A 22,316-nucleotide genomic window follows, 5' to 3' on the forward strand; every position below is an offset into this window, starting at 1 on the left:
CCGGTTTCAGAGAGAGCTGCTCATTTTTGTTCGTCTCTGCTCTCTCAGCAACGATGCGAAGTTCTAGCAACATGTTGACGTTTGAGGTAGAGTTGCCAGATCAATGTCAGCTTAAGCCCGCCTACGTGATTATTTGAAAATTCAGGGGATTAACTTTTTTGCACCAAAACAGATGCAACTTGCAAGTCATAATCAAAAAAAGAAAAACCAGGGAAATTGCGTGACTACTTGACTCAAACGCAGGGAAACTGTATCCAGATTAGCTGGTTTCCTGTCTGGCTCATTACTACCCATCCTTTGTAGCTGCTTCCTCCAGAGTTCTCTGCTCTGGGCTTTCCTTTTCTGAATGGTCACGTTTATTAATCGGCTTAGCTCTTGGTTTCGTTTGTTTTTTAAATACGCGGCCCTTAACTACCGGGCACGTAGCCCTCCCATTGTTTGGATAATTTTAAGGGCAACTGCGTCGACAGACGCAGACGCCGATCCATAAGCATGAAATATGTGACACGAGGGTAGGTAGGGTAGGGCTACGGGTAGGGGTCGTCGAGATGGCGATCAATGGACGACGGACCGACTTAAGGACCGGTTATATCAGCTGTCGGACGCTGCAGTCGATCAGTTAATGTTTAGTTGTTCCTTCATTATTATTCGCATAACTACAACTAATATTCGTATTTGTATAACTAGCACTAATCAAGTCTAAAAAAAGCAAGCAGATATGTGGATCGTACAGCAACTGGCTTCTGTACGATACGAAATTAGTCAATTAAATCACAGATGTATTATTTTGCGCACACTCCTCCACATCCACGCCGGGCGTCCGGTCGGGCGGCTCGGCATTTAGCACCAAGTTCTCGATCGAGCGGAACGAGGCGTCCTCCAGGTGCGTGGACATGGCCGCAGGCGGACGTGGCAAGGTGTTGGCAGTGCCACTTAGTCCCCCGCCTCCGCCTCCGCCCTGACGTGGCAGCGGCGGCTGGCGATGTCGCACTGAGGAGCGCAAAATCGTAACCACATCCTCGGCGGTGTACGGACGCCGCTCCAACGTGGCCATGGCCGATGTGGACACTGTCTCCGATCCTGGGCGATGCAGCTTCCGGCCCAGGGACTGCGAACGTTGTGCATAGCTAGCATGGCTGGGACGTTGCCCAATCTCAATCGATTCGGGACTGCTGGTGCTGCCGCTGCCGCTGCCAGCTGGCGATAGCTCCGCCTCTGCATGGGAGCTGCTTCCCGCCGGATTGGTTAGAATGGTCAGATAGTCGGGCGGTGCCACCGGCGATCCAGACTCCGCATCGATGCTCAGCACGGGTCGCGTGCGGCTCGAAGAACCCCCGAGTACTCTGTGGATGGAATGGAACGGGGGATAGTCTCGTTATAACCTATGCTCATCTGGGAGTGATCTGCACTCTGTACCTGCGCACGCTGCGTCGAATACTCTGGCGCAGAAGTTTGGCCAAACGAGCTCCTGTCGCTGTGGTGTAGGATGGCGGCGGCGTGTACTTGGGCGGAGCATCGTTCTGGGCGTCAAGCTGGCCATTGTCCGGCTGATGGCCGGAGGCATTGCGACGGCCCTGCGATGTGGCCTGCCGGGCCGATGGACGTCGCGGCTCGTCTCCCTCCTCCGGCGGTCGGTACAACAGTTGAATGCGCTGCAAAGTGCCAGATAAAACGGAGATTGAAGGAAGATTCCCAAAGAATCAGCGGGCGAGTGCTTACCTCCAGAATGTCGGGAGGTCCGTGGGTCAAATACCGATAGATCTGGATGATGGCCGTAACGGGAATAACCAAAACAATGCCAATTTGGATGAGGCTGCCCGTCTTCCGCAGCCAGTAGCTAAAGTACGACTTGCCGCGCCAATAGTAGAACTGATTCGACAACGATGCCTTGTAGTCGACCACCGAGAGCGTGATCAGGCCAATGGGCAGCAGGACATTCCAGGAGAGGGCCAGGAAGGCGGACATGGAGCCGCACATGCGCAGATCATTCACCAAGTCATCGCCATTGTAGGGACGTCCGCGTATCAGGAACACACCAAATATCTGCGCCGTCCAGATGATGGGTATAAACCAGGAGCCGCCCAGCAGAAAGTCCACGTAGTACAGTATCGAAATTCCCACTTCGGTGGCAAAGGGAATGCTCAGCAGCAGCCCGGTGACGCAGCTCAGCAGCACGGAGCTGGTCGAGTTGCCGAGGGCACTCGAGATGGGCTTCCACATCACACACAACTGCGCCAAGCCGAAGCAGGCGAACAGGGCGAACGCTACGGCAGCCCAAACCCAGGAGATGCTCTCGCTGGCCAGAGATAGAACGGCCGGAAAGAGTTCGGTGATGAAGCGCAGCGCCTGGAAGCCGCTCTCAATATGGATCATGGTGCGATTCCGACGATACGTCTCCCCAATGAACGACGAATAGTGCGGCACCAGCGCCCGTGGATACGACAGCAGCTGGGGATTGGTGTTCGCTTGCAGCGAATACACGGACGTATAGCTGTCGGCGTTTTCTGAAGCGAAGCAATCAAGTATCAATTAGTCTTTTATTCCCTTCGATATTCTACTCCATTGCTCACCAAAGGATCCTGGCACATAGATGTAGCCGTGCTGCCAGAGAATCTGGGCACAGCACAGGGCCAGCAGGGCCATCAGGCCCAAACCCAGAAAGGTGAGCAGCACCAGGACAATGGCATCGCGTCGCAGAGTCGCCTTCGAGGCACTGGCATGGGTGCGACTGGTTATGGCTATCACCGAGGCACCCAGCAGGCCCCACGTGAGGAAGGTCTCCTGTGTGGCCGCCGTCCAGCTGTTGGAGTTCACCAGAAACTCATCAAAATCGCTGGCAGCGAAAATGTTCTGAGGAAAACAAACAGAAATGGGTTTAAGATGGGTTCAGGGAGGAGGATTTGTCGGGGACGACGACCTACCTGGAGCGTTGTGGGATCCACAGCATAGAGAAACTTCACTGTCACCACCATGAGGGCCACCAGGGGCAAGGTGTTGATGATATACGCAAACTTTCCCAGAGATTTCAGTCCTTTGCAGAGTATGAGGAAGACGCCCGCCCAGATGAGGGCCAGGTAGAACGCCAGCTGCTGGAGGAAGAGGCAGTTAGTCGGTTAGATCGGGGGGGAAGTGGGAATAGTGTGGGAGAGTGGGTGGGGAAGGGAGCGAGGGCGAATCACCTACCCGATCATTGACATGAAAGCGCACTCCACTCGCATCTGGATGCTTGGCCAGATGCAGCCGCTGTAGGACCACAATATTGAAGTACTCGGCCACCGTTTGGGTGAGATTCCCGGTGGAGTTGGCCGTGTGATTCCAAAAGGGAAAGGCCACCTCCTGCCAGGGGTAGCCGATGCGTTGGGCTGTGGGAAAGACGTCCCGCAGATAGACCAGAATCCAGGCAATCGACACCGTCGAGTAGATGGCCAGGAAGCACTGGACCATGACCAAAGCAATGCCCACGCCGGAGCAGATCGGACTGATCTTCCACATGGATACAGGGCCGGCACGGATCTTGGCCCCCAGGCACATCTGCAGCCAGAAGATCGGTATGCCAAAGATAATGGAGAGCATCAGGAACTGGAGCAAGAAGTTGCCGCCATAGTTCATGGTGAGCACGGCAAAGCGGCACAAATTGAACACTCCGAGGGTGCAGGCCATCAGGGCCAGAGCGCGACTGGCGGCATGCGGCCACTGGCTGTTGAAGCCGCACTTCTCTCTGAGCGGCAGATGCAGCGGCTCCAAGGGGGTGGTGCTGCTGGCACTGCACATGGTGGTGCTCTGCGCCTGCAGCTCCACCTGATCCTGATCCTGATCCTCCTGGTCGTGGGTGCTCACCGAGCTGCTGCTGCTATCCGAGACCAGGGACAAGGGGCTGGGCATTCGGGAGGAGCGGGCCGAACTCAGCTCCGAGCAGGTGGTCATCATTTGATGCGTCGGCGTCTCCGGCTCCGGCAAATACACCCTCGTTGGGGCACTCTGTGGACGGCTCTGGCCCACAGCTATGCTGCCACGAGCCGGCGTGGGAGGTCCCTCCAGGCGGCGACCATATTGCCGGGGTCGCTCCTCGCTCGAGGCACGCGCCGCCGTCCGCTGTTCGTTCTGCAGGAGATTATCAAAGATGTGAGCATCGGTGAGCATCTCCGAGCCATACTGTTGTGGTTCCTGTTGCAATCCTGGGCAATCGCCCTGCGAAAAACAACGTCGCATATCCGCCTCCCGCCTGGGCTGTAAATCCACTAGCAATGTGGGCAAGTCATCCTCCTCCCCCAGTGTGGCTTTGGTCTCATCTGGTTCTGAGTGGTGCTGCTGCTCCATGGCGCGTCGCAAGGACTGACGACACCAGACATCGGCGACTGGCTCGTCAGGCGGCGCTTCCAGGGAGGCTGCAGGAAAAAGGTTATGTAATTTATTGATTTCTATCGATTCTTTCGTTGTGGGACTCACCCGCTTGGCTTGTGCTGGGCCTCAGGGAGCAGCTAAAGGTCTTCCGTATTTGATGCTCCCGCTGGAAGTCTCCGTCGCCCATCAGGCCACTGGACGTGGCATCATCATCAAGGGCGGATTTTTTGTGTGCCTTTCGTTTCCTACTCAGCGGCAGGGTGCGCGTTCTTGGCTCTCGCTTGAGGCTTGAGTGGCCATCAATGATGACCAAAGAGTCCTCTCGACTCAGGGCATTGTCCATTTCCTCCAGATAGTTGTCCAGATCCATGAGATAGTCTTCCACCTTGTCATCGTCGCTGGCACTGTTCAGCGATGGGGAGTTGGTGCGAGAGGAGCTGCCATTCAGCTGCGAGGCACCGTGCACGTCCAGTATGGCGTCCAGTTCATTCAGCACACAGAGCTCGGCCTCGTTCGTCTCGGCCTGATCTCGCTTGATGGGCGTACTCAGGGGCGGCGGCTGCATCTCCTGGCTGCCACAGAAGGCACTTCGGTCGTCCTCGTGTATCTCCATCTTAAAGCTAATGGGTTGCAGTTGTAGCGGCTGCTTCTGCTGTTTTTGCTTCTGCTTCTGCTGGTGGAAGCCCTGTGGTGTTTGCTGGATCTCAATCAGATCCTCATCGCTCAGTTCGTCGTCGTAATAGTCGCAGGACTGCCGGATCGATTCGCTCGAGAGGCTGTGCGAGAGTCCATAACGCTCTGGCTCCTCTTGTTGTTGTTGCTGCTGTCTGCGCGGCTTGCCCGCTGTGTGTCCTGTGGAGGCACCTGCTGCCGAGGAGGATGTCGATGGTGTGGGTGGTAGACTAGCGTAGGCATTTGAGTTGCGTTTGAATTCCACCCGGCCTGCTGCTTGTTCTTTACTGTTCATTTTGTTGGCATTGCCGCACAGCTGATGGATGGGGCTGGCTGGCTGGTGTGTTGGGGTTGGCGTCTGTTGTAATCCTGCCGCCGCTGGGTCCAGTGTTGGGTAGGGGCTGCGGTTTCAAATGTTTCCTGATGACGAAAAGCAACAAACTGGTTAAACAAACTTCTTGTACACTATCTGGACATTGAGACAGGTCAGCTTCTGGAGATCAAATCAGCTGGCGTTATATGCAAAAATGCAATCAAATGCAAACAAGCGCGTGCTCTCAGCTTTTACGATTGTTTGCACGTGAGTGAATCGCGTCCGCCAACAAACCTCCCCCCACCCCCCACCTGTCCGTTTTGTGACAGCCGCAAATGGTCGAGAAAATACATATACATAGAGTATATGCATATGTGGAATGGGTATACGGCACGGGCAACAGAAAGAGAGAAAAGTAGAAGCAAACAGTGTGGAGAGGCGCATGTTCATTCAACTGATCAGGTGAATGTACTTCCGTTAATAACTCTTTTTTTTCATCCATGATATGTTCGTATAAACAATCTCAAAAGGGAGTGGCGTGTGTGCAGTGGTGGGGGGGACTGGAGCGGACTAGGCACTCGAGCCGCTGTCGCTGTCGCTGCCGCTGCTGCTGGCACGTTACCTCGATTAAAGTCAAATTTCTGTGTTTTATTTCTTCTTTTTCGGACGCTGCCCGCCGTGTTTTCGGCCTCAAGTCGAAAAATCTGGCTGAATCACACAGAGTGTCTCTGGGGTCTGGTCTGGTCTGGTTTTCTTGTTTCGGTCGATTTTGCATATGTATAACCGTGACCTTCACAGAGTTTTGTCGCCGTCGCTGTTTTGTTGGGGCCATAAAAACTTTAAAGAGATCGGATAGGCACCGCACCGCACAGCATCGCATTAGGGCACACACAAAGAAAATCAGTTAACCTGTGTATGGGAGTAGTGTGGTGCCATGGCGGTATGCAGCTGTCTCCGGCTAATAGAATAAGCGGCATCCATATATTAATTGTTGACTCGAGAGGTCAAATTATTTAGCGAACAGATGCCATTGATCGCAGATTCACACACACTTTCCACTACACCACTACCCTCCCTCTCTCTCTCTCCCTCTCTCTCTATAATGCCCGGTACGGGTCTCTGGGGAGACGTACCGTTAAATTTCGCCACTGCTCTCGTTTTTTCGCATCAAATGTCCGAGAAATAAAGGTAAACAAGACAATTAGTGCTGCCGTTTGAAAATGCAGTTTTGCAATTGGCAACTCCGCACGGCGGACATTTATGCTCCGAATGATCAAGGTATATCGAACAGAAGGTAAGGAATTATCAATTAAGCACCTATGTCAATTGCATCCGTCTGGATAGGTGAAGACGAAGGAATGGGGTGGCAAAGAAACTATGGTAACCGGGCACGGGTCGAGCCTTACCGCATTGTTGAATATACCTTGCTAATGACCTTCGGTGGGGGCTAAAAAATGGCAACACCCAGCTGCCAAACGGCAAAGCGGGCGGCTGGCTAACAACTTGTTTTCTTTTCGTTGCAGTTTTAATGCAATTTACAATGAAATTGACATTCACCAAACAAATAAAACAAAACTAGTTAATGCTGGGGCACACGGGGCACACGACGCACACGTAGCAGCTTCAATCCAATGATCGCGACCGATGCTGGCAAGTGTGGTTTCCTTGCCACATCGGTATTGGTATTGGTTGCTACGGTGTGTGTGTGTGTGTGTGTGTGTGTAACTGGGGTTGCAACGCAGCACCGAATGGTACCGTTTTCGATGTGAGCCTCCAGTCCGTCCCTATAGCTATTATTATGGTTACAAAAAGAAAATCAAAGTGCAGCACGTTTTTTCCTGTGCTTCAGCGCCATTTCCTCTTTGACGCCACAGAGAGGGATAGAAAGAGAGAGAGAGAGAGACAGAACTGACAGCTGCCAGGTTTTTCTTTCCACCGAAGCCTGCCCGGGTGCTTGACTAGTACTGGAACTGGCACTGGCACTGTTGTGGGGGGATACACAGGGGGAAAGGAGTCTCATGTATGAGTAATGCAACAACCAGTACGAGTACTTTGCAAACTGCTGCAGAACGTTCAATTAAGTTCAATATTTGAGGAAAGCATTGGGTCAATTGCAAAACAAACGATCGTGCAAATGTATACAGAAAAGGCAGCAGAATCTGTACGAACAAGCAATTTGGATAGCGGGAATTTCGCTATTTATTTGTTTATCTGCTCATTTGGCATGCCGCAGAACATGTACGGAACGTGAAAGGGAGCCCTGCCCTGCTTCTGTTTTTTCTACGTTGTGGAAATCGCTTTTACAAAACAAACACACACACAGATAGAAACATACGCACAGACACATTATCCGCTACTTATGAATAACTGTTTTCCAGCGAAATACAAAAAATGAAAGAATGCTGAGTGGTGCTGGATTTGCCATTGCGGTTTGAATGGGGAATACCTTAAGTGGGATTGGTCATTCCCTAAGCGATCCAAAAACAAATAAAAGAACCACACAGCTGTTTTCCCAAAAGAGTGACCCGAAAAACGGAATGGAACCACCGCGTATGCGCAGCACGCCCCGAGCCTAAAAACATCATTTCAGATTTCATTTTAGTGTGTGTGTGTGTTTGTGTGTGTGTGTGGAAGCAGTAGTACTTTCGGGTAGAAATAGTGAGATCTGCAGATACGTGTCGTGCTCGTGCTCTCGCTCTCACTCTACCTCCTCTCTCCTTGGTTACTATGTAGTGTGTATGTGTGTGCTGCTTTTGTTTCTCGCATTTCCATTTCCAAGCGCACGAGCAAACAAACAGAAAGAAGATTCCAAACTTACGAAACAAATCAAAAGGGAGCTGTGGGGCAACTTGCCACACAATCGCAGGTCTAGCTCGCCTTCTCTCTCTCTCTCTCTCTCGCCCACACTTAGTACGAGCAGTTAGCATAATGCACCAGTCACACTCACGCTAGCACACACTCACACTATTAGTTAGATGTATTTTTATATGAAGAATACTCACACACACGTGAACGCGATTGGTAATTTTGATATTTTGTATCTTGTTTTCCTCTGAATTCATCAGAAAAATTAATAAATAGCTTTCCAGAGCTGATTGCGTTACCGTCCCGGCCAAGGCGACATTCGAGTTAATAACAATGTTCTCTGCGGACGCTGCGACCCGCACCACACAACTTCAAGCGCAAAAAAAGTTAATAATAAAATAAAAACCACACAAAAATTAAAAACGCTGCCGCTCCACACCAGTGTGACCGCGGGTTAAAATATACGGTCCTACCCTCAGAAATATACCAAAATATACCGTCTCATTTTAAAAATATACCGTAAAAATACTGACCAAGTCAAGTTGTACTAAAATATTCTTCGATTTTGATATTCCGACGAATATTACTAGCTATATAGAACATTTAGCCATGCCCACATAATTTTATCCGATTAATGAATCAATTTTCTACTTAACTGGCTTATTTTAACTACTTGCTTTTATTGCATTTTGCGTAAAATGCGGTTTTAGCGAAACATGTCAAACAAAAAGCAAGTAGCGAAATAGGTTAATCAAAACAAACGAAAAGGGAAATTCGTTCATATTGCTCAATTTTTATATTCCATTGAATAATACTGATTAATTAAATCTCTTAGAAATGCCCACATAATTTTATCCCATTGATGAATAAATGTTCTGCAAGATTGGATAGTTTTCAATCCTTGCTTTTATTGTATTTATTGTAAAAAAAGGTTCAAACGAAAAAGTTCAACAAAAAAAGAGTCGCTATATTGCGTGAAAGCCGTAGTATAGGCCTTTGTATACCCTATTTTGTTAATTGTATATGAAAGTATATATATTGATATGAAGATAAAATGTAACTAATAAAGACCTTTTCTCAAATTGACATTTTTTAGACATATTCATTTATATGATGAGTGTTTTGTATATATATCTCGATCCTGATACCTATTCTTGGTCCCTACAAGAAGACAATAAGCTTCAAAATATCGTTGAAATATTAAAAAAATATAATAAATAATATTGAATAATATTAAAATATTTCAGAAATAAATTGTTTTTGCCTGGGATGTCAAACATATTCACAGTTCTATAACATCCATTACCCCCAGGGTATGTGTGCATGGAATGGGACTCATTGTTGTTACAGATTCTACCCGATTCAAATAAATACCAAAATATACGGTCTCATTTGAAAAATACACCGAGTGGTGCGCGCCAAATCGAACTTTTTTGAATGTGAGCGACAAGGATTTAAATGTTGTCAACCGGGCCTTTATCTATGCCCACTCAATTTTATACGTTTGATGAATCAATTCTATACATGATTGGCCTATTCGAAATACTTGCTTTTATTGGATTTCTATATACCGTTGAAAATTAAATGAATAGATTGATGAATTGACAAAATAAACAAGCTTTTCTATAGCTTTTCCCCAGGGTATGCCGAATTTACTCATTTCGGAAAAGCTCCTATCGATACCTAATTAAACCAATCAATACCATATCGATAGTGATCGCGATTTGAATTGAAAAGCGGGGGACAACAGGCTCACATTTAACATTTAAATATATTTTTATATTTCGTATTTGGAGTTAGATTTAGTATAGTTTTGTGTAGGTCTAGACTATCAGCGAGCGGTTTACAAACAGTATCAACAAAAAACACACTTGTTAATAGAAGTACGATAACAAAACATAGAAACGTGATGTGATTGTGTTGCACCCTTCACAGCTGGAGAGTAGAGAGAAATATTCAATCTAGCGATAGGAAATTGCTTATAGTTCTTAGAGTGTTGATCTTAGTTTATGGACTGTGAAGGGTATACGCAGTTGCACACAGTTCCTTTGTAGGTTTCTTAGTAGGTATGTAGTTAAAGGTATTCGTATTCCATTAGCTTATCAACAGATTATTTGAACTATTGTTTTGCTTGATATTAATTTAATTTGGTTCGTGTTTGCTCTAAACCGGAGCGCGCGGTAATCAGAGCCCAACGTAAAATGAAATTTTGAAAAATCTGTTATTGCCAAACACGCAGAAGGAATACCCTTAGTAATTATCTAACGTATATGTACTTTGTATTGATATTCGCCAGCGGCTGATTTACGATAGAAATGTGCGCACAAATCCCTTGATGTCGGCGCGGCACAAGGGACAGTTGGCCACGCTGGGAGCGCACTGATTGCATGTCGCTGCAGTGAGAGAGGGTTTGCGATTGAGATAACAGCGCATATAGATGGGGGGGGCATGGCATGACTTACCTAAGTGACCGCAGGGTAGGAACACCACCCCAACCTCCTCGTCCAAACACACTTTACACAGACGGGCGTCCTTCAGCTGACGGTTCTCCTCCTCCAGTGAAATGTTGCCATTTGGCGGTGCCACAGACATTCTCTGCATCTGCTCCGAGATGTTCGCCTCGGGAACGACAGACGGCTCTGCCTTGTTCTGCATGGAATCGGAGGATACTGCCGCTTTGCTGGTGGTTGCCTGACAGCAATCAAGGGGCGGTGCAGTCGGCTCTGTTGGCTCCCGCACCTCGAGGGCTGTTTCACAACCAGCCTCGTCGAAGATGGCATGCAGCAGTTCATCCAGTGTTTCGAAAGCAGAGCCTGAACTGGAAAGCTTGCGTTGAATAGTGTTTCTCAACACTCCTCCGTTTATGCCCAGGGCGAGGGCTTCTTTGGCCGGGCTCTCATCCATTAGGGCATTCAGCTGGAGAGCAGGAGCCGTTGCTATCTGGGATCCAGACGATGCCGCCATAGCCTCACCCACCTCACGCACAAAGGTTGGTCCCTTGGCCAGCAGCACAAACTGACATTTGGGCGACCATTTAGCGTGCTCGTGCCAGGGCTCGTCCTCCTTCTGCCAGGAGCGCAGACCAATGTTGCAGTGGAAGCAGCGAACCTGATCAGCGATCTTCTGATAAAAGAGACCTGCCTGGGCGAGTGGCTCGGGAGGCTGAATGTTCCCAATGGGCCAGTCGGTGAACGTGCGCAGTCGCGAGTCCACGCAGGCGAAGTTTGGAAGTTTCGGCTGGGTTGTGGGCTGAATTCCCAGCTCTTCCAGATTCTTTCCAGCGGCAAATTCGATAAGCGGTCCCATTTGGACACGCGGACAGTTGGGGAAGAAGCGTCGATGCTCGTCGAAGGCGTTGTCGTTTTTCTCCCACTTGGCTATAACGCCATTACACCATACGCACTTGACATGATCCAAGCGATTTAGATAGTAAAAACCAGCCTTGGCCAGAGCCTGAGGCGTAACGTTAGGATTCTAGGGGGAAAAGAGTGAGATTTATGCATTTCTAGAGGATCGAGTCTATTTTTCACTCACTGGCCAGTCCTTGAATGTCTCCAAGCGATTCGCTTCCAGGTGAAGATCAGGACAGGCACATGGGGAGGCAGTACCGCCGCCATCCACCATGGTGTTGCCTTCGCTGTCATTCTCCTGACTCAGCGTGATATTGCCGCAGTGACTGGGGGCCAGCACCATGGAGCAAATTGGGGAGCAGCGTCGATGTCTTTCGGCCACTTGATCCCCGTACTCCCACCTATCGATGCGCACATGACACCAGTTGCACTCCGCCTCCAGCCAATTCCCCGTGGCAAAGAAACCATTCGTCACCAAATCCTCGGCACTGACGGGGGCATTCAGAGGCCATTGCACAAATGTGGCTGTGCGTACGCTCTCCAGCTCCAGTCGAAGTTCCGTCATTGTTGACGCACAAAAGAGTCACTTCTATCCGTTCGTCTATATAGTCTGTTGTGTATGAAATTCTCCTTACAGTGATGTAATTTGATGTAATTTAAGGATTTCTTTGACAGAAAATCAAAACAAGAAAAATTATTGATTGCCAGCTAGAGAATGGAGAACTATCGACATAACTATCGCATTCAGAGAGGCATTTCAGAGTTCGGTCCCATTGTTTTTAGTGAAACAGCTGTTTAGCAAAGCATAATGAACCAAAATTTATTGTTTATATTTTGTAAGTGTTTTGAAGAATATTGAGAAAAGACAATAGAGTGACTTGCTTTTATTATTGCAGTTCTGTATATCTCGCGATCAAATGCTGAACTCTCTGGCCTTCTGAGTGCCCTGCAATACTTTGGGCTCTACGGCAATGGATCGGATTCCCTGGGACAGTCTCGCGGTCAATGCGAGTATACGTTTGAATCGTTCGCCCTACTGGGTGATCGGCATACTTGCGCGCCAGACGATGAGCATATACTGCACCTGACTCAGCTGCCACCGCAGCGCAAGCCGCCCATCATGATCAAGTGCTTGCAGCCGGAGCCAGCGGCCGACAATGGCAACGGAACCGAGACTGTGCCCAAGCTGCTGATAATGAGGAGTGGCAAGGAGATTCTGAACCTGCTTAAGCCCATTGGCAATGCTACCAAGCGGCACGAGCACGGCAGCTGTGTGGTTGTCCACTTTTGCACGGCCACAAGCTTGGAGTGCTCTCGTGTGGCGCCCGTGATAAACCTTCTGCCTCACCTATTTCCCACGCTGCCCGTCGCCTACATCGATGCGTACGAGTTTACCCCCTTCAACGCCGAGTTCGGTATTGTTTCGCTGCCGACGCTGATGATCTTCCATCAGGGACGACCGTTGATCAAGTACGATACCTCCTGGACGGACTCGGAAAAGCGCGCCTTTGGCAGGTTCATCATGCGCCACACCAACGTAAAGACAGTGGATCCCAAGAGCATTGATCCACAAATCTTGCAGCGAACGCTCACCGAGCCCCTTTCCAACACGCCGGAGGTGCAGACCGATTACTACCTGGGCATGGCCTGGGCCTTTATCCTGCTCTGCCTGGGCAACTATGTGAGGGGCACGGTCTTCTGGAAGCAGCTTATAGCGATGGTGCAGCGCAACTGGCGAGAGTCTGAGGAGACGCAAATGGATGTCGTTGACTAATAGTGCAAAAGGTGGTCTTGGGGCGGGGCAGACCGGCCTGGCCTGTCTTTCGGAAGCAAAGTACATACGCTTTACATTTACTAATGTAATGTATTTAATGATTTAATTAAATTCACATCAACGTTACTTAAGCCTTATTTAGTATTATATATATTCGTGTGTATATATATATATTGGGGGGAATTGTAATTGTAATGTTAAGATCCTTCAAAATTAGTTAGATTCCTTCATATCCGTCGTCTCCGGTCCGTAATTAAAGCTTAGCGTCTAACCAAATCTAGACCAACTTGAGAATGTATCCAAATAGGTAAGAGTAAAACCGAAATGGCATTCATTGCTTGTCTGAAATCATCTTAATTTTGATTCTTTAGTATCGCACAACTCAAGTAATCGTTAGCCTGTGTCGCTGTTTTGAGAATTTATCAAAAAAGTAGGAGTAAAACCGAAATTGCATTCATTGCTTGTCTCAAGTCATTTTCACTTTGATTTTTTACTATCGTACAACTCAAGTATTCGTTAGCCAGTTTCGCTGTATTGAAAATTTTCTGGGAAGAGTGTGAGTGCTTTTAGTTGGAGCAGCGGCTTGACAATGCCAGAGCGGTGTTTGTGCCATGCCTGCGGGTCAGTACGAAAGTCGGGTAAGGAACATATACCTGTCGCAGACAGATAGTTATGTCTAGTTGGAATTGACAATATATAACCCACGACAACGCAGGCAGGACAACGCACAAAACAGCTGTGTGTGTGTATAGTGTGTGGTGTGTATCTTTTCTAAAACATAATTAAGTGTACTTTTGGAACAGGATCAGCGTTAGCTGTCCAGTGGTGCGTGTGTGTGTAGTTGTATGTGGTTGGAGATGAACAATTGTGTGTTTTTGCAGTGGGAGCGTGTCTTCTATTTCTTGGCCCGCTTGCCCGACTTGGCACTTGATGATTCGCCGCCATTTTCTGTGTGGTGGTGGTGGCTGTTCTTCATGGGGCGCTGCTGGCGCCTTGGATGTGCCGCATAAGGATGTGGATGTTTGCTAGTCATGGGATTTGAAGAATAAATAAACACAAATTAGTGACATTATCAACTCGATTCAACATCGTTTCGTAAGCAAATAACTTAAACAAAAGACTCAAAATCATAGGTAATCATTCGTAGACAGGCCAATTCAAACGGAACGTAAATGGTAATATGGTAATGATGGCGGGAAGATAGCAGTCGGCGGGGGGTGGTGGTTTAGATGAGTAAGCATGATTAAGATGAAGGGAGCAACAGCAGGGATGATAGGTCGCGCGCAGTTAGTAGTGTGTCGTAGAGAATAGTACGGGGAATGGTGGAGGCGTCGATGGCGATGGCAGTCCGTAGCACAACGAATTCGCAGCCGCAGCAGCAGCAGCAGCAACAACAACGTTCGAATTTTGCGTTCGATTTAGATCGTCGATGAACAATTTTGGCGTCGTAACAGAGTAAAACGTAAAGTAAATCAAATGCGAAGTCGAATACAGTTGCCCTCGCAGATGATAACTGAAGGATTACGGATACGGATACGCTTTTCGGTGGGGGTTTTAAGTGTAGTACGAGAAAAAGACAACTCAGACCCGCTACATGCTTCTCTTGTTTGTAGTACATACAATACATACTAGATGTTATACATATGCGAGTATATAGAGCTAAAGGAGTGTGTGGTGGTGGTGGTGGTGGGAGGAGAGTTGGTTGCGGCAGCCTTACACATAGCATGTGGCACGGCTCGTGGCGTAACTGCTGCATTGCGTGGGCACACGTTGGCGTTGACGGAACGATGGTTGGTTTGGTGTTGGTGTTGCTTGTGGCTGTGATGATGCGTAGCATTGATGACGGCCGTCGAACGTGAGCGTCACGTCATATCGGGGGTTAGTATTGGATCGCACGATGATCGAAGAACGCCGAATGCTGTTGTCATTATCGTTACGTTGATTTATATGTTGTTGTTTGGGGTTAAATATGGTCATATGAATATTGTTTGCTTGGATTAAAATAAGTTTCGGTTTTTGTATTGCTTTGGTTGATTTCTGTTCTACTTTCGATGGTACCGGGAGTTATATAGACGCCAGTCTCTGCATAAATCGAAAGTACATAATAAGTGTTGGTAGAGAAGAGGGAGAGAGATCAACAAGTCGTTAAAAGAGTTGTAAATTGCGAATGTAAGGAAGCTACAGGGATATAAATAGACAATCGGAAAACAGACCATACATTTTGGCGATTATACGATTCGGATTCGGTTTTCCGAATACAATCTTTAAACGTGGTATTAACGCCGTGGTATTTTGCAAATATGTAACTCGAAGCAGGCTGCAAGATGGATGATCTTTGTAGGCATATACAAAATATAAGCAATAGAACTTGAACGTAACGTAACGTAAGGCTGCTGGCCGGCTTTTCTAGGGATTAGATTAGGCCAAATCCTTTTTGGCAGACAGACTGTCCTGGGCTGGATCTGTCTGGGGGAAACAAACCTTGGCGTGGCTGCAATGCTGTGACTGCCGCTGGAAATCGTGGCCAGCGGCGAGGACGCGGGGGTACGCAGAGGTCGACGGGGAGTGGCCAAGTGTTGCCCATTGCGCATGTAGGCGCGTCGCGAATTTCCAATGCTCACGTAGTTGTTGTTCGATGGATCATGTACCGTTGGGGAGGACGACTCTGTGGTTGTTGTTGTTGCTGCTGCTGTAGCATTGCGGCTGTCGTCGTAGTATGGAATCGATTCGAAGAAAAGTTGGAAAATATTACAATACGTTTGGCGAGTCTTTGGTGTGTTTGGTTGGCAACTATTCGAGGCAGTCCGTTGCGTATAACGCGTTAACGCGCTAGAGTGGTTAGGGTAGGCGATGAATGAGTGGAGTAGAGTACCCGATAAAGAAGTAGTATTCCAAAGGAATCGTGGATTGGGGTGGGCAAAGTAAAGGCAAAGGCAAAGGAAAACAATGAACAAATTTTACAAAAAAGAAAAGGTTCTTGATCTTCTTGGAAAGTGCCGCCTACCTCAGCGCTCAGTGTTGGTCTTTCGTTATATATATAGTATATGATCATTATTTGATATATTTTCTTTACTTTTCTTTTCTTTTCTGGTTTGGCTTTCTTTTGGTTTTTGAACGTTGTTGGGAATGTAAAAGCAGACATTTATAATATGCAATTCAATTCTTTTTTTGTTCTGATAGTTAGTAAAATATACTGGTATGTACGTTAGATTTTAGTAATTGTATCTGCAAGTAAATACAAACGTTTCAATTTAGCAACAAGTTGTGTGAGGGTTAGACAAGTGGGGTGTCGGGGGTCGGGTGTCGGGGGTATGGGTCAAATGCTACAACGCAAATTGCTAGACCTACACACGTATCGGGGCGTACACGTACTGGGGTACTGGAGCTGCAGCCACATCAGGCCACAGTTAACGTCTGTGGACACACACTCACCTTCCGTGCGGAGCCGTTGAAGGTGCTGGCAGCGTTGGCAACTGGCGGCCAGCGGACGAGCGGCCCTGCGGCTGCTGCTCCTGGATCACACAGTCATCATCGTCGTCGTCATCCTCGACAGGCTCAATGGTCAGTGTAGAGGTCGAGGCGGCTGGCGGAGGTGCACGAATGGCCTGCATGCCACCATGACGGCCGTGTGGACCGCCTCCGCGATGGGCGCGAGTGGTAAACTCGCGGTCGAACTGCTCGGCCTCTTCCTCGTCCAGGTTGATGAACTCCTGACGTTCTTCCAGCTGGCCCGAGCGCATGTCCTGCTCCTTCTCAATGATGTGGGCGCGCTCTCCAATGTGATGACCGATGGCCATTTTCTTCACGCCTGTGCGCGAGTCCTGGACTGTTTTACGGGTCTCGCGAACGCCACCTGGGCCGGTTTTGGTGCTGGTGCTGGCCTGGTAGATCTGTGGGCGGCCGTCGGGTCCCGATGACATGGTCATCACGGTGCTTTGGCAAAACGAAGCGCCTGGATTGGCGCCAATATCTATATAAGGTAGGGATCATTATCATTGATCATTGATTTTTGTTCAGGCTTGATCAGAACTTACCGGCATTGAGCAAACGATTGAAATTTGGCATCATGGGCATGCCGAACATACCCATGGCGGGCATGGCAGCCATTTGATGGGGGCCGCCCTGCTGGAATCCAGGATCGAATGGCGATCCCTGCATGAAAGGATCCGGCATGAATGTGTTCATCAAGCGGTTCATCGAGCGCATTTGCATACCCATGGCATTCATGGTATGGTTCATGTTCATGTGGTTACTGTTTGAATAATGGAATTTATTAGAACACTTTTTAATTTACCCAATATACGGTATACTCTTTGGCCATTTCCTCGTCTTCATTAGCAGGATTCAATCTTTTTTTGCGAGAATTTTTTTTCGATTTCGACTGTTTACTCATTCTAAATCGCGATTTCAAAATAAAAGCGAATCCCAAAAACTAACAAATTTGAATATGATGTTTCTGAAATCTATTTGAATTTTTGTATCAACATTTTACAACAAACTAACCCTTGTCTGGTTTTTGTTGCCTGTGTGTGACATTAGCTTGAGGGGTTGCTAGCTTGACGCAGAAATAAACGAAACAAATTCAATTTAATGCATTGATTGCGGGCCCTGCAGTCGTTCTTTTTAAAATTATTGATTATTACGTCTTCTTTTCACGCATGCTGCACACACACACCCCCACACACGCATACACAAACTGGAACACACACGTGAAAATACGAAGCATTGCATGTATCCGTCAGTTTTGCGCAATTTCCCCCGCAAATTGTCGAGATGAACTGTTAGCCAGTGCGAAAACCTATATCCCTATGTAATAAACAATAAAGTGCCAACGCTAGGCTGTTTTCAGAAGCCACACCGAGCATCACGAATACACATATATGTAGGTACATAGTGCCGAGGAACAACCAGCTGCAGCCAGTTCAGACTGGCTAAAAAGGTGTTGGTACTTACTTCATTAGTCCCAAATCATCGTCGAAGTCTCCCATCAGTCCCAATGCACCGAAAAGTGACATTTTATTTGTTTTATATCGTGTTTTGTTTAAATTTTAGCAGCAAATTTTTCTCGCAAGATGATAGTGTGACCGGATTGATTTATCCATAACATATACGGTCTTACCCTCAGAAATATACTGAAATATACCGCACAATTTTCAAAATTATAGTATCTAATTTAATCAGCAAAATTTTTCATCGATTGAAATTGTCGTATATTTTGCTAGATGATCAGAATATACTGTCTTTGCTTTTTCAGTATGTTTCGGTGCCCATAATCAGCTATTTATTTTGATGATCTGGTTGCTAAATTTTGCGTCGATTGAAATACATTCTTATCGTTTCCGTACAAATATCATCCCTGATTCGATCGATGGAAAATTTGCTGATTTGTGCCTAAAAAATACCCCGTTTTTGGTATATTTTTTTTTGTCGTCTAAAATTTATAAACAACAGATGGCGCTAAAGGTACTGCTGTTCAAACGCATCTTCGCGCTGAAAGCGGTTTCGAGAATATTCTAGAATGCACAGGGCCATGAAATTAAGCAGAGTTTCAGCTTAGTCGAGTCAAGTCTATACTGAACTCCAGCTCAAAGCAAAAAAATAGAAATGCGTGCATCTGATAAACTCATTTTAAATATATAATTTTTATTTTATTACACGTTTCATATATCGTATATATATAGACTTTCTGTTGGATTTATATGTATGTATATATTTACAACTTAGTTTTAGAACTATGCAAAGTGTTCGGTGTAGTCTAGACCTAAATAAATCTGTTATTTATGAAATTAATTAATCAAAAAATGTAATTATACATACATTATACGCATTAACCTTGATTGCGCTCCGCCCCTGGCTATAAGACAGCCGTGCCGATGCGCCAGAACCCACCTCCACTCGAGCCATTAACTATTTCATATAAACATTTCAATCCGTTTCTTCCCCAACCCAACTTAACTTAGTATCTTCCGACTTTGAAGTATAAAAGTTTTGTTTTTTTTTTCTGGTTGTATTGTAAGTTATTAGCAATAATATTAACTGTAAGTGAACAGATTTCCAAATAAGATGTCAGTTTCGTAGACATGAGTAAGTAGACTCGTAAGTATATCTAGATATATATCCGTAAGAATAATATATTTATGCACCGCATGTTCTGAGAACAACAAGCAAACATCTCACGTTAGAGTACGTACCGAATATTACGCCAAATAATGAAATGTGCGTGTACTCTTATAATCGTTTAATCGGTTTAAATGCTAACAATCTCTACATCTCTCTCATTATCATAATTGTTAAACGGCAACTCAAACAATGCGCAGGTTCTGGGGTTCTTGAGTGAATATCGTCGAACTGAAAGGACCAGCCTCTTCTCCTCCATCGGGAGGAGGGCAGCGGTCCTGAGAGGGGAGTCGAATGTTTGCTGGCAGTGTAGCATGGAAATCATAATGCAAGTGGAGATAAAATATGTATACAATACCTAAGGGTATCGCCCACAGCTTTGAAGAATTAAAATCGGTTGCTCTTCGAATTGTCCTACGTATTTTGTGAGTGTGTTTCATTTAGAATATGTTTAATATTGTATGTTAATTAGATTATCGACTTTGCTCGGTTTGTATTTCGCGTTACACTAAAATGCCATCAAATCAGTTTTCAGTTTGTATTTTGTATTCTCTAATTGTATTTTCGTTTTTTTTTTTCCCGGAAAAATCATTTACTTTACTCCTTCGAATCGTGTGCGTTGTCAATCCATTTATACGTATGGGTTCGTTCTGACTTAAGATACGTATGCTCGAAATCGTATCCTGAACTGCATTAATAACTGTATATAACTGTATATTGTAGATATTAATATTACCGTTTAGTTTTAGATTACTGATTGCTACACATTGCAAATGAAATTTGACTTATGGCGTTCATCGTCGTCGCCGTCTCTAAACTCTAAGTTTCAAAAATGGCTGCGGTATCGTAACTAAGGGTTCTGTTCTGTTCTGCATGCTTATAAGATTTCAATTTCGATTTGGCAGTGAGAAAAACTCAACTCAAGAAGCGTTCGAATGAGTTTCGTTTGTGCTATCGCTATACTAATGCAAATATACCCCATATCCAATGCCCACCAACGAGCATCGTATGTGGGTGTATCCGAGGATGGGTCTGTCTCTATGCTATGCTTCGGATTGCTATTGCTGCAAACCAGGTACCTCTAAGAAGGCTTCGAAATAAGGAGTGACAGTGCTTTGGAAAAGAATTTCGCGAAGGGAAACTATATCATCATCCTATATACATTTTGTGTATGTATAATTTTTATCTCTGCTGCTAAGGTCTCGCTTGTAGTTACATTTATTATTATAATGCTCAAAACCTTTCGATCATGTTCCGTCAAATATTCCATTCTTCATCGTCACTTCTTCGCCTTCGTCCACTTCTGCTTTTGTTTCGTTTGAGGTAGTTTTTCAATTCAGGATCAATATCTACAAGTCGAACACAAAAATGCTTGTGAGTGTGATTCAATTTAGCTTAGGGTTAGCTGTGTACATGGTGTCATGGTCATGGGCTCTACATAGTTGGGGCTAGTTGTTATTGGGGGCAAAAAAAGTAAGTTACAGTTTACACATAACAGAAAACAGTGCATAAAAATCAAACAAAGTCTAGTTGCTTTTCCGCTTTCCGGTTCCTCTCGAAATTTCAAGAATCTACATAACGATTTTGTTTTTGTTTCAGTTTCTTTTTCTTTGTCCTTTATCCACCCGGTTGTGGTACTTTGATCATTATCATTATTTTTACGTTATCTTTGAATGGATTTCTCAACAAATTGTTACTTTATACCATACATTCTCGTATTTTCGTAATTCATCAGGTTGCAGTTTTTGTATTTTTGTTAGTAGCATTCTTTGTTTTCGTACTCATACAGCGATATAGCGATAGCTATATATCGTATATCATATCATATTCGTGTATGTACAGATCTTAGGCTTAGGGATAATATTGTAATATTTCAAAGGTTTAGCGTTAGCGAGGATCTCCTGTGGGTATTTATTATGCTTGTACTTATCCTATATTCAACGTATTTTAGGGAGAAGTCGTCATCGTCGGGGGCTCTGCCTCTGCCTGAGCCGCTGCCACTGCCATATCTATTGCAGCAAAATTTTATTCGATTTTTTACAATTTAAAGCTATTTAATAGCGCATCGTGTCTTGTGTTTCTTGGTTTTTTCTTTTTTTTAGCTCCTTGTCAATTATGATAAATTAATACAAAATGTTCCTTCCTTTTTCTCCTTCTCCTTCCACCAATGTCCTTCCTCACTTCACACTCTTTGCCTGTCGTTCTTAGCCAATTTTCACAGCCATTTGCTTCGCTTGCAAATCTTGTTCAAATTCTGAATTTCCCAGCTTTTCTTAAGTCTTTGCTCACATCCACATTACCTTTTCCCAATCAGGATAATACAGAAAATAAAAATGAAATGTTTTCCGGAAACACTTTTTGGGAAAATGAAAACACACGGATTTTGGTTTATGTTTTTTTTTGGAGATTTTCTTGTTGGTTTTCTTTTTCTCTTTTTCAACACATCTTCTTCTATATATATATTGTATATATTCTGCTTGGTTTCGTATCGTAAAAAGGTAAAAACTATTCCGCATTACGATAGGGTTTGCTCTTTACAGTATTCTTGTAAAACTACAAAACAAGGTATGCATATATGTATGTATGTATATAATGTATCTGTATCGGTATCTGTATCGGTATCGGTATCTGTATATGTAGTGGTATTATGCGTCGTAATAATAGCAATAATAATAGTAATAATAATAATTGGGCGTGCGCGAGTGCAGGCTACAAAGAATTGAACTTAAACCAAAAACTTAAGAGCAAGCCTGATCGGGGATCCTACGAGTAGTACGATTAATGTATTCACTGATTTATGTTTTGTAATTAGAATTTCCTCCTGTAAAGCAGTGTGCTCCTTTATTTTATATCATATCGCGTATACTATATCGTTTTCGTGTGCTCCCTTCTTCAGATCTCTTCATAAATTAAATTTACTTAAGTTTTTACATGTATTCGTGTG

General features: G+C 45.8%; 4 protein-coding genes across 11 annotated transcripts; 1 reads left to right on the forward strand and 3 right to left on the reverse strand.

The window, feature by feature from the left end:
- Window positions 1–625: 625 nt before the first annotated feature.
- Window positions 626–8,513, reverse strand: LOC6603158. Of its 2 annotated transcripts, none has more exons than XM_026985288.1 (8): window positions 8,329–8,513; window positions 4,447–5,433; window positions 3,184–4,385; window positions 2,922–3,086; window positions 2,571–2,850; window positions 1,720–2,504; window positions 1,417–1,652; window positions 626–1,343 (listed from the first exon to the last, which is right to left on the reverse strand). In XM_026985288.1, the coding sequence occupies exons 2-8, from the start codon at window positions 5,306–5,308 to the stop codon at window positions 767–769; spliced, it is 4,107 nt and encodes a 1,368-aa protein (XP_026841089.1). In that variant the 5' UTR covers window positions 5,309–5,433; window positions 8,329–8,513; the 3' UTR covers window positions 626–766. The 2 variants fall into 2 exon arrangements, with proteins under 2 accessions (XP_026841089.1, XP_002028173.1); XM_002028137.2 differs by having other exon boundaries at window positions 2,922–3,089.
- A 1,370-nt stretch (window positions 8,514–9,883) lies between these two features.
- LOC6603157 (death-associated inhibitor of apoptosis 2) lies at window positions 9,884–12,105 on the reverse strand. The gene is made up of 3 exons (XM_002028136.2): window positions 11,666–12,105; window positions 10,594–11,605; window positions 9,884–10,524 (listed from the first exon to the last, which is right to left on the reverse strand). Exons 1-3 carry the CDS (start codon window positions 12,044–12,046, stop codon window positions 10,436–10,438), a joined length of 1,482 nt encoding a protein of 493 aa, XP_002028172.1. The 5' UTR covers window positions 12,047–12,105; the 3' UTR covers window positions 9,884–10,435.
- Window positions 12,106–12,289: 184 nt separating this feature from the next.
- Window positions 12,290–13,381, forward strand: LOC6603156. Its single transcript, XM_002028135.2, has 2 exons — window positions 12,290–12,317; window positions 12,378–13,381. Exons 1-2 carry the CDS (start codon window positions 12,290–12,292, stop codon window positions 13,253–13,255), a joined length of 906 nt encoding a protein of 301 aa, XP_002028171.1. The 3' UTR covers window positions 13,256–13,381.
- Window positions 13,332–18,306, reverse strand: LOC6603155 (myeloid leukemia factor). Of its 7 annotated transcripts, none has more exons than XR_003408470.1 (6): window positions 18,209–18,306; window positions 17,290–17,507; window positions 16,688–17,225; window positions 15,737–15,958; window positions 14,973–15,337; window positions 14,219–14,280 (listed from the first exon to the last, which is right to left on the reverse strand). XR_003408470.1 is itself a non-coding variant. In XM_002028134.2 (5 exons), the coding sequence occupies exons 1-5, from the start codon at window positions 18,268–18,270 to the stop codon at window positions 14,151–14,153; spliced, it is 1,170 nt and encodes a 389-aa protein (XP_002028170.1). In that variant the 5' UTR covers window positions 18,271–18,306; the 3' UTR covers window positions 13,332–14,150. The 7 variants fall into 7 exon arrangements, 5 of the variants coding, with proteins under 5 accessions (XP_002028170.1, XP_026841976.1, XP_026841978.1 ...); XR_003408469.1 differs by lacking the exon at window positions 18,209–18,306 and adding an exon at window positions 17,566–17,639; XM_002028134.2 differs by lacking the exon at window positions 14,973–15,337 and having other exon boundaries at window positions 13,332–14,280.
- Window positions 18,307–22,316: the final 4,010 nt, after the last annotated feature.

The sequence above is a fragment of the Drosophila persimilis genome, unplaced genomic scaffold (genome assembly GCF_003286085.1).
Source record: "Drosophila persimilis strain 14011-0111.01,24,50 unplaced genomic scaffold, DperRS2 tig00000002-arrow-pilon, whole genome shotgun sequence".
Classification (NCBI taxonomy): Eukaryota; Metazoa; Arthropoda; class Insecta; order Diptera; family Drosophilidae; genus Drosophila; species Drosophila persimilis.

Excerpts from the sequence above, each read along its gene's own strand:
- LOC6603157 (XM_002028136.2), bottom strand. The coding sequence starts at position 12,046 with ATGACGGAACTTCGACTGGAGCTGGAGAGCGTACGCACAGCCACATTT. Across the intron at positions 11,606-11,665 it reads AGACATTCAAGGACTGGCCA|AATCCTAACGTTACGCCTCA; the intron begins GTGAGTGAAAAA and ends TTTTCCCCCTAG. Across the intron at positions 10,525-10,593 it reads CCTACCCTGCGGTCACTTAG|CGACATGCAATCAGTGCGCT; the intron begins GTAAGTCATGCC and ends CTCTCACTGCAG.
- LOC6603155 (XM_002028134.2), bottom strand. The coding sequence starts at position 18,270 with ATGTCACTTTTCGGTGCATTGGGACTGATGGGAGACTTCGACGATGAT. Across the intron at positions 17,226-17,289 it reads CAATCGTTTGCTCAATGCCG|ATATTGGCGCCAATCCAGGC; the intron begins GTAAGTTCTGAT and ends TACCTTATATAG. Across the intron at positions 15,959-16,687 it reads TCAACGGCTCCGCACGGAAG|CCGCAATGCTACAGCAGCAG; the intron begins GTGAGTGTGTGT and ends CTACGACGACAG.
- LOC6603158 (XM_002028137.2), bottom strand. The coding sequence starts at position 5,308 with ATGAACAGTAAAGAACAAGCAGCAGGCCGGGTGGAATTCAAACGCAAC. Across the intron at positions 2,851-2,921 it reads TGGATCCCACAACGCTCCAG|AACATTTTCGCTGCCAGCGA; the intron begins GTAGGTCGTCGT and ends TGTTTTCCTCAG. Across the intron at positions 1,344-1,416 it reads ATTCGACGCAGCGTGCGCAG|AGTACTCGGGGGTTCTTCGA; the intron begins GTACAGAGTGCA and ends TTCCATCCACAG.
- LOC6603156 (XM_002028135.2), top strand. The coding sequence starts at position 12,290 with ATGAACCAAAATTTATTGTTTATATTTT. Across the intron at positions 12,318-12,377 it reads AAATTTATTGTTTATATTTT|TTCTGTATATCTCGCGATCA; the intron begins GTAAGTGTTTTG and ends TTATTATTGCAG.